This window comes from Myotis yumanensis, unplaced genomic scaffold (genome assembly GCF_028538775.1).
Source record: "Myotis yumanensis isolate MYYU_CA2020_CCGP unplaced genomic scaffold, mMyoYum1.0.hap1 SCAF_12, whole genome shotgun sequence".
In the NCBI taxonomy this organism is placed as follows: domain Eukaryota; kingdom Metazoa; phylum Chordata; class Mammalia; order Chiroptera; family Vespertilionidae; genus Myotis; species Myotis yumanensis.
Genome location: NW_027223763.1, coordinates 33,307,395 through 33,321,589, shown reverse-complemented (window position 1 = coordinate 33,321,589; position 14,195 = coordinate 33,307,395). Strand labels below are relative to the sequence as shown.

The window sequence follows — 14,195 nt, the reverse complement described above, 5'->3', positions numbered from 1 at the left end:
TTTCTGCACTGGCCAAAGTCTTCAGAAAGAGTTCCAGTTTCAGGCCCACAGATTTCTGACAATTCAGCTGTGTCATATCTTTCTTCAGACAAAAATACATAAATGATTAATCAACCCTGGCCAACCTGATTATGGGGAAGTCTACAGATTATTCAACTTATATAACTCTCTCCAACAGCTAAAATCTTTTTTCTTATTAAGTCCATGAATTTTTACTGAGCCAGAACTATGCAAGTTACTGAGGATACAAATACTTGTGTTAGATAAACCCTGTTCTGTTTATTGTATTTAATAAAACCTGAAAATCAGAAAGCATGCTATATTTTTGCCAGGCAGAAGTTTGGAGGCAACCTACCATACCAGATTTGAACTATAATCATCTTTGTTCAATGGCAGATTCTTGGTAAAGCCAATAAATACTTCCAGATACAAGAACATTATTATGAGACCGCATTTTTTAGACCTATTTGTGAGGTATATTCATGTAACACCAACTTACCACAGGAAGTAGTAGTGAGGTAGTTAGGATTTTTTAAAATCTTTTTAAATTTTTTCAATTCAGTTGACATACATTGTTGTATTATTTTCAGGTGTACACTTCAGTGATCAGACATTATAAAACTTAAGTGATCATTCAGAAAAATCTCATACCCACCTGACACCATATAGTTATTCCCTATCTGTACTTTACATCCCTATGACTACATTATAACTAGTTTGTATTCTCAATCCCTTCACCTTTACACCCATCCCCCCTCCCATCTGTCAAAATGTTCTCTGTATATATGAGGGTTTCTGCTTTGCTTGTTCATTTATGTTAATTTTTAGATTCAATTGTTGATATTTATTGTCATTTATTGTTCATATTTTTTATCTTTTCTTTTTTTTCTTCTTAAAGAAGACCCTTTAACATTTCATGTAATACTGGTTTTAACTCCTTTAGCCTTTCCTTGTCTGGGATGCTCTTTATTTGACCTTCCATTCTAATTGACAGCTTGGCTGGGTAGAGTAATCTTGGTTGTAGGTCCTTGCTTTTCATCACTTTGAATATTTCTTGCCATTTCTTTCTGGCCTGCAAAGTTTCTATTGAGAAATCAGATGACAGTTGTATGGGCACTCTCTTAAAGGTAACTAACTGCTTTTCTCTTGCTGCTTTTAGTATTTTCTCTTTGTCTTTTACCTTTGGCATTTTAGTTATGATGTGTCTTAGTGTGGGCCTCTTTGGGTTCATCTTGTTTGGGACTCTATGCTTCCTGGGACTTGTATGTCTATTTCTTTCACTGGGTAAGGGAGGTTTTCTGTCATTACTTTTCAAGTAGTTTTTCAATTTCCTGCTCCTGCTTTCTCCTTCCAGCACCCCCATTATGCAAATGTTGGTATGCTTGAAGTTGTCCCAGGGCTCCTGACACTTTCTTTTTTCTTTCTGCCATTCTGACTGGGTGTTATTTCCTTATGTTCCACAAATTCTTGATTTTGATTCTCAGCAGCCTTACTCTACTGTTGATCCCCTGTAAATTATTTTTTATTTCAGTTAGTGTATCCTTCATTCCTAACCGATCCTTTTTTATATTGTTGATGTTCTCACTAAGTTCCTTGAATTTCTCAATAAGTTCCTTGAGCATCATTATAACCAGTGTTCTGAACTCTGTACCTAATAGTTTTTTCTTGCTTCCAACATTTAGTTCTTTTTCTGGGGATTTCTTCTGTTCTTTCTTTGTCTCTGCATTTTGGTTGCTTCCCTGTGTTTGTTTCTATATATTAGATCTGCTATGTCTCTCACATTTGGTAGAGTTGCCTTGGGTAGTGGTGCCTTGTAAAGCACAGTGGCTCAGCCTCTGCAGTCTTCTGAGCTGGGCACTTCAGGTGTGCCCGTCTGAGCTGTGTGCACTGTCCTATTGCAGCTGAGCCTTGATTTATGTTGGTGTCGCTGGGAGGGGTTGACCCTTAGGCCAATCTCTTGAGAGGACCAGCTGCTACTACAGTGGAAGAGCTGCTGTGCCAAGATATCCCTCCTGATTTTAAACGACCACACGTGGGTGTGGGACCAGCCAGTGCTGTGATTCTGCTCCAGCTCGCCGTCCCTCCTACCAAGTCTTCATGTGCTTCTTCTTTAATTCCTTAGTTGTAGTACTTCTGCTCAGCTAGATTTCAGGTGGTTCTGAATGATGATTATTCTGTATTAATCGTTTACCTATGCTGCCATCTTGACTAGAGGATTTTTTTTTTTTAATCAAAATACAGACTAGATTATAGTTGTTCAGGAAATTATTTGGGATAACCAAGTTCCTTATTCCTCCCTGACAAACTTTTATAAAATGAACATCTATATTATAAAAAGCCAGTAGCCATAATGCCATAATGACCAAATGACTGGTCACCAGGAGGTGCATTGATGGGTCCCATGGCGGCGGTGGCGTAATTTTGCAAACTGGGCCTCTAGTATTTAAATAATTTTCAAATAGGGACTCCAAAAAAGAATGCATTTTAAAGACATCTTATAAAAAATAAGGCAAAATTTTAGTATTTCTTCTCTACAACTAAAATGTTTTAGTGTCTAATATAGTATCAAAGTTAACAATTTTTGTAAGGCCTGCTTTAGAATAAATATTCTTAAGACTGTACTTCAGATTATAATCTGAACCCTAAAAGACTGCCACTTTCTTTTCTTTCATTTTCTTTTGAGAGGGGGAGGGGATTTCTAACATAAAGGCATGTAAAGTGTGAGCAGAAAAGAATCACTACCTGAGGATTTACTGCAGCAAGAGCCTGCAGCATTTGTTGGATAAACTGCTGGTGTCCAGGTTCCGTGGTTCCTTCCGTGGGTCTTGGGTTTTCACTAGGGGCAGAGCTAGAGCCATTGGTTCCTGAAGAGCCGCCAGTGCTTCCTAATGTCCCCAGGCCAGGAGTAAAGCTAGGGAAAGCACAAATTGGTAGTAAACCTAAATTCCTGGACTTGTATGTCTATTTCATACAAGAGGCCAGACCAGGGCAGCTGGTAATAAATCAGTAACATTTTAACATAAGAGTAGCCAAGTCAGACTAAGTGAGAGCTTTTTTTAACTTTGAAAGCTCTGTCTTGAAAATAATCTCAGCAGTCCGAGCCTGTGTGGCTCAGTTGTTTGAGCATTGTTCTATACACCAAAGGATCGCAAGTTCAACACCCAGCCAGGACATATGCCAGAGTTTGGGACTCGATCCCCAGTAGGGGGCATGCAGGAGGCAGCCAACTGCTGTTTCTCCCTCACATCAATGTTTTTTTCTCTCCCTTTCTCTCAAAAAAAAAAATATTTTCAATAAACATATTAAAAAATAAAAAACTATCTCTTAACAAAAGGCAAAATGATATTAAGCCTAATATCCTCCAAGAGAGAAAGTAACTATCATACACTTTCATAATCTTTCCCAAATAAGCCTACCCTGGGATGAGGCCAGGTGCTTCCGTTGCTAATGTCTGCAAACCCTGTTGAATCTGCAACAAGGCCTGCATTGCTCTAGGGTTTGACATTGCCGATAATGTATCAGGATTCTGCATCTAAGGAAGAAAGAAAACCAGTGGTTACTGAGGGATTACAATCAGTGAAGGGAAAATTCAAATGTTTTCTTTGCTATGTTTTTGGAGAAAAGTAAAAAACTGTACTGTTAAGACACTGATAATCCATCATTTCTTTCCCAAAATAAATACAAGAACCTCCTCTCTGATAGCAAACCTAGTGTGCACATTTTTACTACATGTCCTCCCAAATCCATCATGAAAACCAATTTTTCATAATAAAAGACAATTAGGAGATCCTCTGGAAGCCACACCTGTTCTCCTTCCCCAACGGAAGATGAAAATATTATTTCTAAGTGACAACTCCAAAAGGCAAAGTTAATGTAACATGGTAATATGGTGAAAGCCACATATTCCTCCTGACCAAGTGTTACATGTTGCTGATGTAACAATTTTACCAGTAAACTACACTCTAAAACAAGTTCCAAATTTGAAGTTGAAACATATGTCCTGAGTTCAGCTTCACTACTTCCAGATATACAGCACCTGACTAACCAATATAGATAGGCTTGCATCATTACAATAGATCAAGAGCACTAACGAATCTTGGATAATGTTTTACATGCCTGAGAATCATTTACATAATATTTAACAGACTGAGAACTACAAAGACTAAATAACTTCATAACACCAAGACTGACTTCTTTCCTATCTTTGTAAGTAATAAAATACCATGGCAATCTCAAGTACTTTTCAATAATAAAAATCTTCCTTATATGACAACGACTATTTTAATCCTGCTAATTCCGAGTTTGAGGAAATGAGATTTACCTCTTGAAAAACAGGCATTCTATTAATTTGGAGGAAGTAAAACTTTACAAAGAAACCAAACGTGCAAAATAGGATACGGTAGCTCTTTCCAATTACTCAAGAATAGTTAATGTATAACATGACACAATGAAGCACTTCAAAGTTAGTATAATGAAAGAAAATGGTTTATGCATTAACAAAGCATTCAAAATCCTAAATTCTCAAAAGCAAAAACAAAATGGTCCTTTTCTCAGAATTTGTTTAAGAAATCAAGCAGACCTAGCCAGTTTGGCACAGTTGGCCTGCGGACTGAAGGGTACCGAGTTCAATTCCAGTCAAGAGCACATGCCGGGGTTGCGGGCTGAATCCCCAGTAGGGGACATGCAGGAGGCAGCCAGTCAATGATTCTCTCTCATCATTAATGTTTCTATCTCTCCCTCTCTCTTCCTCTCTGAAATAAATTTTAAAAATATATATTAAAAAAAAAAAAGAAATACAAGCAAAAACAAAATATCAGCAATGAAATGGGGCTTGGGTAAGATCAAGCTGAATTCTCTTTGAAATGATAGCATTATCAGACTTTATTCTATGTTCTGCTATCAATCAAAGAGCAAAGAAAAATGTTTATCAACAAACTTTTTCAAGCAAACCATTACTGAAGATAGCTAGCATCTTTTCTTACTCACTTGTTGGAGGAAAGTTGGGAGCTGTTGTCTCATTTGTTCTTGAAGCTGAGGATTTCCAGCAAATAGGGGATTATTCAGCATCATCTATGGGGCAAGTGTTCAAACAATTTTAACTGGAAATAATTGAAACAAGTAATGTACCTTGTTTAATAGTCTATCTTCCCCCAAGTGCCTAACCTGGCACTTAAAAAAAGAGGAAGGTAGAACATGAATAAAAAAGGAAGGGAAGACACTGTCCACAAGAATGATCTTCAGGGAAAAAAAAAAGGCATCTTCTCTCTCAATGAGAATGGTGATCATGATAATGACATGCAATATTCTAAAAATTAAAAGCAATCATTCTTAAGCTTTTCTTTGAGCAAAGGTGAGTATCTGCTCTTGAAGGAAAAATGAGAGTAACTGGCATTCATAGGGATACATATTCTGCTACACTGACAGAATAAACAATACAGGAAACTATACTTGGCTTGTTTAGACACCTCGACACACAAGTGGCAAGCACAGAGAAAATCCAGATCTGGAACCACTATATCTACCTGCCTACTATAAAACAGCTGATATCAGGTCCAGAAAAGTAACAGCACAGAATAGCAACCACCTTGCCAGAGAAATGGAGCTGCTAGGTGAAAATCAGCCCAGGACTAGCATCAACAGATCTCTGAGGAAAGTATTAAAATACTTTAAGACCTGAAAGATGTAAATCCATTTGAGAACACCAAGATTAGCCTCTGGATTTCACCGCACTATTACCAGAGAAGAGAAAAGTATCATGTTGCCTAACCTTCAAATAGGTATTAAAATTAGAAAGTCAGGGTCAATATCAACATGATGCTAGATACCTGAAAATAAAACTACAATACACAATCAGCATAACCAGAAACGAATTCTCATAATTTTAAAAAGACAACTTTTGTATCGGTTTTCCTCCAGAGTGAAGAATCAACTAAAAATAATTTGCTGTTAGTCTACTTACTGGCCTAAATTTGGGGGAAAATGATCCTTGCCCTCAACTAGTTAATCATATTTGAAATAATTATATGTAAATGTTGGAAGTAGAGAGAATTCCTCTCTTCTTCCTTTAGTTTAATCTATTGTTGCAAAGTGGATTAGGTAATTTTTTTTTAAAGTGTATAAAACAGGCCCTAGCTGGTTTGGCTCAGTGGATACAGTGTCGGCCTGTAGACTGAAGGGTCCTGGGTTCGATTCCGGTCAAGAGCACATGCCCAGGTTATGGGCTCGATCCCCAGTAGGGGACGTGCAGGAGGCAGTCAATCAATGATTGTCTCTCATCACTGATGTTTCTCTTTCTCTCTCTCCCCACCCCTCTATTTTCTGCTCTAAAATTAATAAAAATATATTTTTTTAAAAAGTATATAAAACAGGAAGAAGTCAATGTTTTATGGATAAATAGTATTTATTTCAAAGTGACCAATAAGTTCATAGTAAATAAAGTAATACCTGCTATAGATCAACAAACCTGTTTCTTTATTGGCTCCAGTCAAATACTTTATTATTATAAACATATTAATGAAGTTATCACATTTACCTTCCAGAATTCATGTTATTTGAAAAAGCATATCACCTTAAACTTGTTTATTCTTTCTCAGAAAATCATATCTCATTTGATTAGGATATTTCTCCTAACTTACCTGTTTACATAATAATATTTTTTACACTCAGACTTTTAAAAAATATCTAAAAATCAAAATTAGAAAAGAGAAGTACAAACTTAATCACCAGAGTATATGGTAAATGTTCCTAAATTATCGATAATAAAAGACATCCATATCTAGCCTACTTTGTCAACATTTTGCTTTAAAGTAAAAATACAGTAGAGGAAAGTGCTCAAGAAATTTTATAAATGTAGAATTGTTAGTAAAAATAGCTGGGAATGTGCCTGTTAAAGTCAAAATTTTAAAGCAAAATGTACATTCAATGTAAATTATTAGTCAAATATACACTTAAAAACATACAACAGTATCACTTTACATACATAATACCACTTTTAAGTGCAGTAATCACAGTAAAGTGTGGCATTCAATACTTATATATTCAGTTTGGCAATTTGCATATGAATAAAACAATATTTTATAAAAATATACCTACACTATACAAAATTAAGAGTATATAAAAATTAACCCCAAAACTTGTTCTCTATTTCTAATTCCACAAATTTTAAGAGGGCAGAAGTTATTGCTAAGGATTATAGTTTAAAGATAGCTGCTATATACTTGAGTCAATTAAGACTGCAGACTTTAGGAAATAAAAACCACCTCATGCCCTAACCGGTTTGGCTGAGTGGATAGAGCATCAGCCTGCGGACTCAAGGGTCCCAGGTTCAATTCCAGTCAAGGGCATGTACCTTGGTTGTGGGCACATCCCCAGTGGGGAGTGTGCAGGGGGCAGCTGATCGATGTTTCTCTCTCTCTCATTGATGTTTCTAACTCTCTATCCCTCTCCCTTCCTGTCTGTGAAAAACCAATAAAATATATATTTTTTTAAAAAAACCCACTTCATTTGACATAATGATGAAAGTGATTATCTTTAAAAGCTTCTAAAGTTTTAGAAATGGAAATAAACTATGAAGGAAACTATTTTAAATTTCCACCATTCTACAGAGGCTGTTTTTAAAAAAATATAAAATATAATTTACAGGTGATTAAGTCTTGTTTCATATTCTCTAAAATTTTCTAAGACCAATGGTTCCTTAATCTAGGGACACATCAGAATCATCTAGGAAATGTAAGGGTTAAACAAAGAAAAAGATCCAATGCAGTTATACCAAAACTTCTCAGGATGGGATGTTCCCAAGGTGATCCTTCATATTCAGCTAGGGTGGAGAGCCACTAACTTTTTTCCTTATGGCCTCTTTAGTAACAAGTTAGAAAATGAATAAAGGACCAAGTATACAAACTTCGTGGTATTGGGAGAGTGAAGGGGAAAGGGAGAGATCCATAATGGAAAGAATGAGAACACCATTCCCACAAATCTCTCTCTGCCTGTAATAAACAATTTAAGGCTATTTTATAAAAGCCATTTGAAAATAACTATTACTCAGAATCTGTGTGATCTAATAAATAAAAGTATTTCAAGTGTATTAACACTGTTCTTAATTACTTTCAAGACTTACATTACAAAAGGAAGCAAATCAAAACTTTTGTATTCTTTTCTTAAATCAACATATGAAAGTTAAATCTGTACTTCTAGCCAGTGAATGGCCAAGGTAAAGCTGCAAAGTAGCTTCAAAAAAGTAGATGCACTTTACCTACTTTTCTAGTGTGTTAAGGTAGCACACAACACAAATATGACAAAATCACAATTATTTGATCAGGCTATTTCAATTCACACTGCACAGCCTTTTCAATACAATTACAAACTCACCTGTGCAGCAAGGTCAGGATTCTGGCTTAGTGACTGCATCATGCTCCTCATGTAAGGGGCAGACAACATGTTTTGCATAAGTTGTGGGTTTTCAGTTATTTGCTGCAACAAGCTCTGCATTCCTGGTGTGTTGAACATACTAGCTGAAAGTTTGTTTAAAAAAAAAGATCACATTGTATCAAGGAAAAGATATGTAGACAAAAGTGAAAGTTTTAAAACAATATCGTATACACTGTGCATTTTAGCAATTACTGATGAGAAGGCATATTATCAATAGAACTAATAAATAATTTTAAAACTAAGATCTCCAATACTACATGCTAAGTATATACCAATAAAGGATAATTTATGGACTTTAAATATTTTGGTTGCATTCACAGTAGAATCACATCTAATGGAAAGGTTAAGTTCTATAGTCAATTTAAGTAAAAGCTGGATATGGTCAAAATTACTATTGAAAAATCCCATACAGTGAGGAAGTCTGAGCCAACTGTTCCGTTCCACCAGGATCACTTAACTAGAATCACACTGAGCACTCAATATGCTCACACTTAGTAAGAAGGAAGCCTTCTCACCAACAAAATAATAGATGGGACTCCATCCCATTTTCATTGAGTACTGACACTCACTGATCAAAATGGCAGATACGTTTAACATTTCAGAAATCAGAGAGCACAGTGACTAAGGGTAGTGTCTGGAGTAAGATTACCTACATTCAAGTCTAATCTAATTATGTAATCCTGGGCAAATTATTTGGCTCCTTCATACTTTAGTTTCCCCACCTGTAAAAATGAGGTAAATACTATCTACTTCATAGGGTGGCTTTCACAATTAAATTTGTTAATGTGCTCCAGCAGCATTTTGGGGGGACCTCAGAACAAGTGCAAAGAACACTTCTACCATTTCAAAATTCATTTACCTGTAATTGAGAACTATCACCTAACCTTCAATTAGAAGTGAGTAATCTGCATGACATGCTAAAAGCAAAGAAAAATCCTATAAATGATTTCTAACTGATGAATATGCTGTTAAAATCATATGCTTCTGGAAAATAAATACATATAGTTAGGCCTCTGTATCTGAGGGTTTTGCATCTGCAAATTCAACCAACCACAAATTGAAAATATTCAGGGGGGAAAAAAATCCAAAAAATGTCCTAAAAGCAAAACTTAAATTTGTCATGCACCAAGCACTATGCTGAATCAACGTGAATGAGGTGATGTGCAGGCATGCCCTATATGTAAATATAGGTTATTTGCAAACAGTATGCCATATTATATACAGGACTTGAGCATCTATGAATTTTGGTAGCCAAAGAGGGTCCTAAAACCAATCCTCTGTGATGCCAAAGGACTATATCTGAGTGAAGTAAGTAAAGCCTCATTATATATCAGTATTAATAGATGAACATTTGTAGTTGATTCTGCCAAAAGGAAACTGTGTGAATGCCAAGGAAGTTAATGTCACCCCTAAAAAATAATTCTATTCCTATCACTTGTAAATATGTATGAAAAAATATTATACCCAATTATTGTATTTTTAACTCCATCATTTAAAAAATATTCCAAAATTTTGTTTTCTCTCATAATGTAGTATTTTTCATTTTGCCTCTTGACCTGCAAAGAGGTCCTTTACTAGAAAAATTTGTACCCCTGTTTTAAATAGTATCAAGCCATTTTTTTTTTTAAATCTGAGTAAAAAGTTGCAAAACTGATTTTGTTGGTTAGACAAAAGTTGTTACTGTAAAAAACCATGCTATAGTAGAAAAAACAATCCACCTATCAGGAAATCTGATTGTTGTTTTTGTCGGCTCTAAAACCTTTAAAATGTGAATAAAGTAACCCTCTCAAAAGACTGTTAATAAAAATCAAATAGGCAGTAAGTAAAATATCGAACAGATGATTTTTTTAAAATTTAAAAATGGTTATTCAGATATTGACTAGGTTTAGTGTATCATTTTGTAATATACAGATATTGAATCATTACATTGTACACCAAAAACATGTTATGTCAATTATACCTCAATTTTTAAAAGTGGTTATTACTTCAATTTTTATAAAACCCGTATTACATCCAGAAATGTTAGCCACTGTATTCTACCACTGTGACCACCAATTACTTTCCCTATTCTGACTTCTTCCCTAAATAATGAATTTTTAAAATTCTTCATCCAGCATCTCACCTGTGCACTTCCTCTGCTAAAACACAGGGATCTTTTAAATCAGCGGTCGCCAACCTTTCGGACCTTGTGGACCACCGGTTGGCAACTGCTTTTTAAAATTATATCCAGTCCCTCTCATCTTAGGGAAGTGGCCCCATTGCTTTAATTTCTTCTCATTTATATGCCAAGTATTAGGACTAAAATCATCACTCTGGCTACTGATCTTAGTAGACTAATCTTACCATGTAAATATTTGAATAGCTGAGAAAAGGACAACCATTTATTGAGTCTAGTCTACAGAAAAAATAATCAAAAGTAAATTCCTAACCTGTTCACACACTAGACTCTCCAGCAGCTTTATACACTGATCTTAGCCCCACTGTGAAAGGTCTGAGATTAAGCTCTGGGAAACTCATTTTTAACAAACCTGGCAGGTGCTCTGATGCAGCTAGTTTAGCACTGGTCTCAGGACTAGATTTTGAGAATCTACTGATCTAGAGTGTAAAACCAGACTAAAGCCAGGAAACATGTGCTCTAGTAATGAATACATAAGTAACTGTATTCCCTAGGCACTTCAGTTTTCCTACTAGTGAAATGAGACAACTGACCACCTAACTTCTCCCAAACTATCTGATGAGAATGCTAACACAAAACTGCCTCTGGAAATCCTCACTACTATACTGCACACAACTAATCATTATATATTTAAAACTTTCTTAAACCGCCCCCCAAAAAAACCTTACAACATGAAAAGCTACTTGTCACACATACACAAAAGCACAAAGAATAACAGCATTAAGAAAAGTTTGTTTTATTCAAATAAGAACAAAAAAGTGTGAATTGTTATAAACATACCTCCTACTCCCGGCCCCAAACTTGGTGCAGAACTCTGCCCAGCAGTGCTGCTTGCAGTACTACCTCCAGTGCCCCCCACAGCGTTGGTGGTGCCAATGGAAGCTGATGAACTCTGAGAAGCCTGTGGAGCCCATGGATTGGGTAATGGATCTCTATTTTCTGTACGGGAAGGTTGACTACCTTCACCTGAGGATGTATTGCTCACTAAGGAAGCAAATGGATTACCACCAAACTGTAATAAAAACAAACACACACACAAATCATTTTTAAAACAGCTTTTGTTTTAAGTAACAGATATGGAACTTTTTTTTTATTTTCAAGAGAAAGAGAAGAGAGGGAAAGGAAGTGAAAGAAATATCATTTTGCTCCACTTATTTGTGCATTCATTGGTTGATTCTTCTATGTGCCCTAACCAGGGATTGAACCCACAACCTTGGCATATCAGGACAATGTTCTAACCCAGTGGTTCTCAACTTTCCTTATGCCACGACCCTTTAATACAGTTCCTCATGTTGTGGTGACCCCCAACCATAAAAGTATTTTCTTTGCTACTTCATAACTGTAATTTTGCTACTGCTATGAATCGTAATGTAAATATCTGATATGCAGGATGTATTTTCATTGTTACAAATTGAACATAATTAAACCATAGTGATTAATCACAAAAACAATATGTAATTTCATATGTGTTTTCCGATGGTCTTAGGCGACCCCCGTGAAAGGGTCGTTTGACCCCCAAAGGGGTCACAACCCACAGGTTGAGAACCACTGTTCTAACCAAATGAGCTATTCAGCCTGGGCCAAATATAAAACTTTTTAATGAAAATCACATTCCCCATATAAAGGTAGCTCTCAATCACAAACATATTTGTGTTAAAATAGGAGCTATCCCTTAGCCTGAGCCTCGGAGGCAGTGTTATCACCTGTTCTTGCGCAGCACTCAGCATTGGTTCCTGAATATCTGTGTACATTCGCCGTAAAGCATTGTATCCCCCTGGAATGCTTTCCAGATTACTCAAGGCTCGGTCCTGGTTTCTCATCATTTCCTGCATCATTGCCGGATTCCTGGCAAGTTCCAATGTCTACGGAGAAAATTTCCATTAAACAAAAAAAGGCACTAAAACATACATGAATTACTTTAACTGTTAACTGCCACAGCTAATTTTTTCAAGTTTACTAATTCTATGAATTATCACGCAATATATAAATCAGAAAACTATTTTAAATAATTCCTATTGAATTTCACCTCAAAAAGCAAGCTAATATTCAAATAATTAAAGAAACACTTTGTTAAAAGTGATTCCCATCTCCTAAACTGAATTCTTGTTTCTTAAATCTGCAGGATAACTGTTTATAAAGATCTTTAAAATACAGCAGAAAATTCAAAGTTCAAAATAGTCCAAATTAGTGCTTTATTGAGTTTTACTTAACAAAGATTAGGATTTCCTTTTTTAGCTTAGCCATATAGGACAAGCTTTTTAGGCATAAAAAATTGAATAATTAAGTAAATATATCCTAGCTAAATGGACTGAAAGAGCATTCCACATACTTGTCTCATAATATCTGGGTTATTCAGCATATGACTAATTTCTGGATTTCTCTGTATCAACTGCTGCATTTGTGGATTGGCCATAATTAACTGCCTCATCAGGTCAGGATTTGAAAGCATGCTCTGGACAAAGGGATTCTCCATGATCTGGACCATCATTTCAGGATTGGACATAAGTTGCCGCTGCATCTGGCTTTGTAGTTCAGAGAAGTTGGTAGAATTCAAACCCAAGCTACTTAGACCGGCAAGTCCTCCAAGGGCACCTAAGAGGATAAAGGGGAAAAAACACATCAATAAAAGTCAGAAATTTTACCATTAACAAGACTGTGCTCCATTAACAAAATGAAGATGCAAAAATATTAACTGAATCAATAATCCAATCCAGCCGAAACCGGTTTGGCTCAGTGGATAGAGCGTCGGTCTGTGGACTGAGGGGTCCCGGGTTCGATTCCGGCCAGGGGCGTGTGCCTGGGTTGCGGGCACGTCCCCAGTGGGAGATGTGCAGGAGGCAGCTGATCGATGTTTCTCTCTCATCGATGTTTCTGGCTCTATATCTCTCTCCCTTCCTCTCTGTGAAAAATCAATAAAATATATTTTAAAAAATCCAATCCAGAAAACCGTTCAAAAGCAAAAATTTAATTCCTATTTCATATATACGTTTAATTTCTATAACCGAAATTAGCCAAAAATGTATTCACTCTGATACTTAGGTTTAAGTAATAAAGCCATCAAATATATATTCCAAATACAAAACTATACAGTCACATGTCACATAACTGCCATTTTGGTCAACAACGGACCATATATACAACATTGGTTCCTTAAGATTATAATGAAGCTGGAAAATTCCTACTGCCACCAACCTCTAGGGGAGAAGAAGTTGCTAGAGTTTAAGGTCTGTAAAAACACTTGAGCAATGAGATTTAGAGAGGCTCCAGGTGGGTGAAGACATCTACATGTTATTAGGGTGACATGCAGAGAGGGGGCATGGAAGCTCAGCATTGTCCCCGAACCCTCATACCTTGCCCGATGATTCTCTTCCATTTGTCTAATTCTCAGTTGTACCCTTTATAATAAACTGGTAAGCATAGTAAAATGTCTTCCTGAGTTCTGTGAGCTATTCTAGCCAATTATCAAACCTGAGGATGGGTTGTGGAAATCTTCAATATAGCCTGCCGGTTAGAAGTAGAGGTGGTCTGGAACTTGGACTATTATCTGAAGTAGGAGCAGTCTGAGCCCTTTAACTTGCAGGATCTGACATTA

At 36.2% G+C, this 14,195-nt stretch overlaps 1 protein-coding gene across 2 annotated transcripts in view; it reads right to left on the bottom strand.

Moving 5' to 3' along the window:
• UBQLN1 (ubiquilin 1) overlaps positions 1 to 14,195 on the bottom strand; it is a 50,727-nt gene that overhangs the window by 2,304 nt on the left and 34,228 nt on the right. The window contains exons 4-10 of one of the 2 annotated variants that reach the window (XM_070431438.1): positions 12,933 to 13,195; positions 12,307 to 12,465; positions 11,384 to 11,615; positions 8,368 to 8,510; positions 4,987 to 5,070; positions 3,417 to 3,532; positions 2,743 to 2,911 (exon numbers count right to left, since the gene is read on the bottom strand). In XM_070431438.1, the coding sequence (XP_070287539.1) occupies positions 2,743 to 2,911; positions 3,417 to 3,532; positions 4,987 to 5,070; positions 8,368 to 8,510; positions 11,384 to 11,615; positions 12,307 to 12,465; positions 12,933 to 13,195 (1,166 nt within the window). The remainder of the gene's footprint in view (positions 1 to 2,742; positions 2,912 to 3,416; positions 3,533 to 4,986; positions 5,071 to 8,367; positions 8,511 to 11,383; positions 11,616 to 12,306; positions 12,466 to 12,932; positions 13,196 to 14,195) is intronic. The other variant, XM_070431439.1, reaches the window with a different exon arrangement.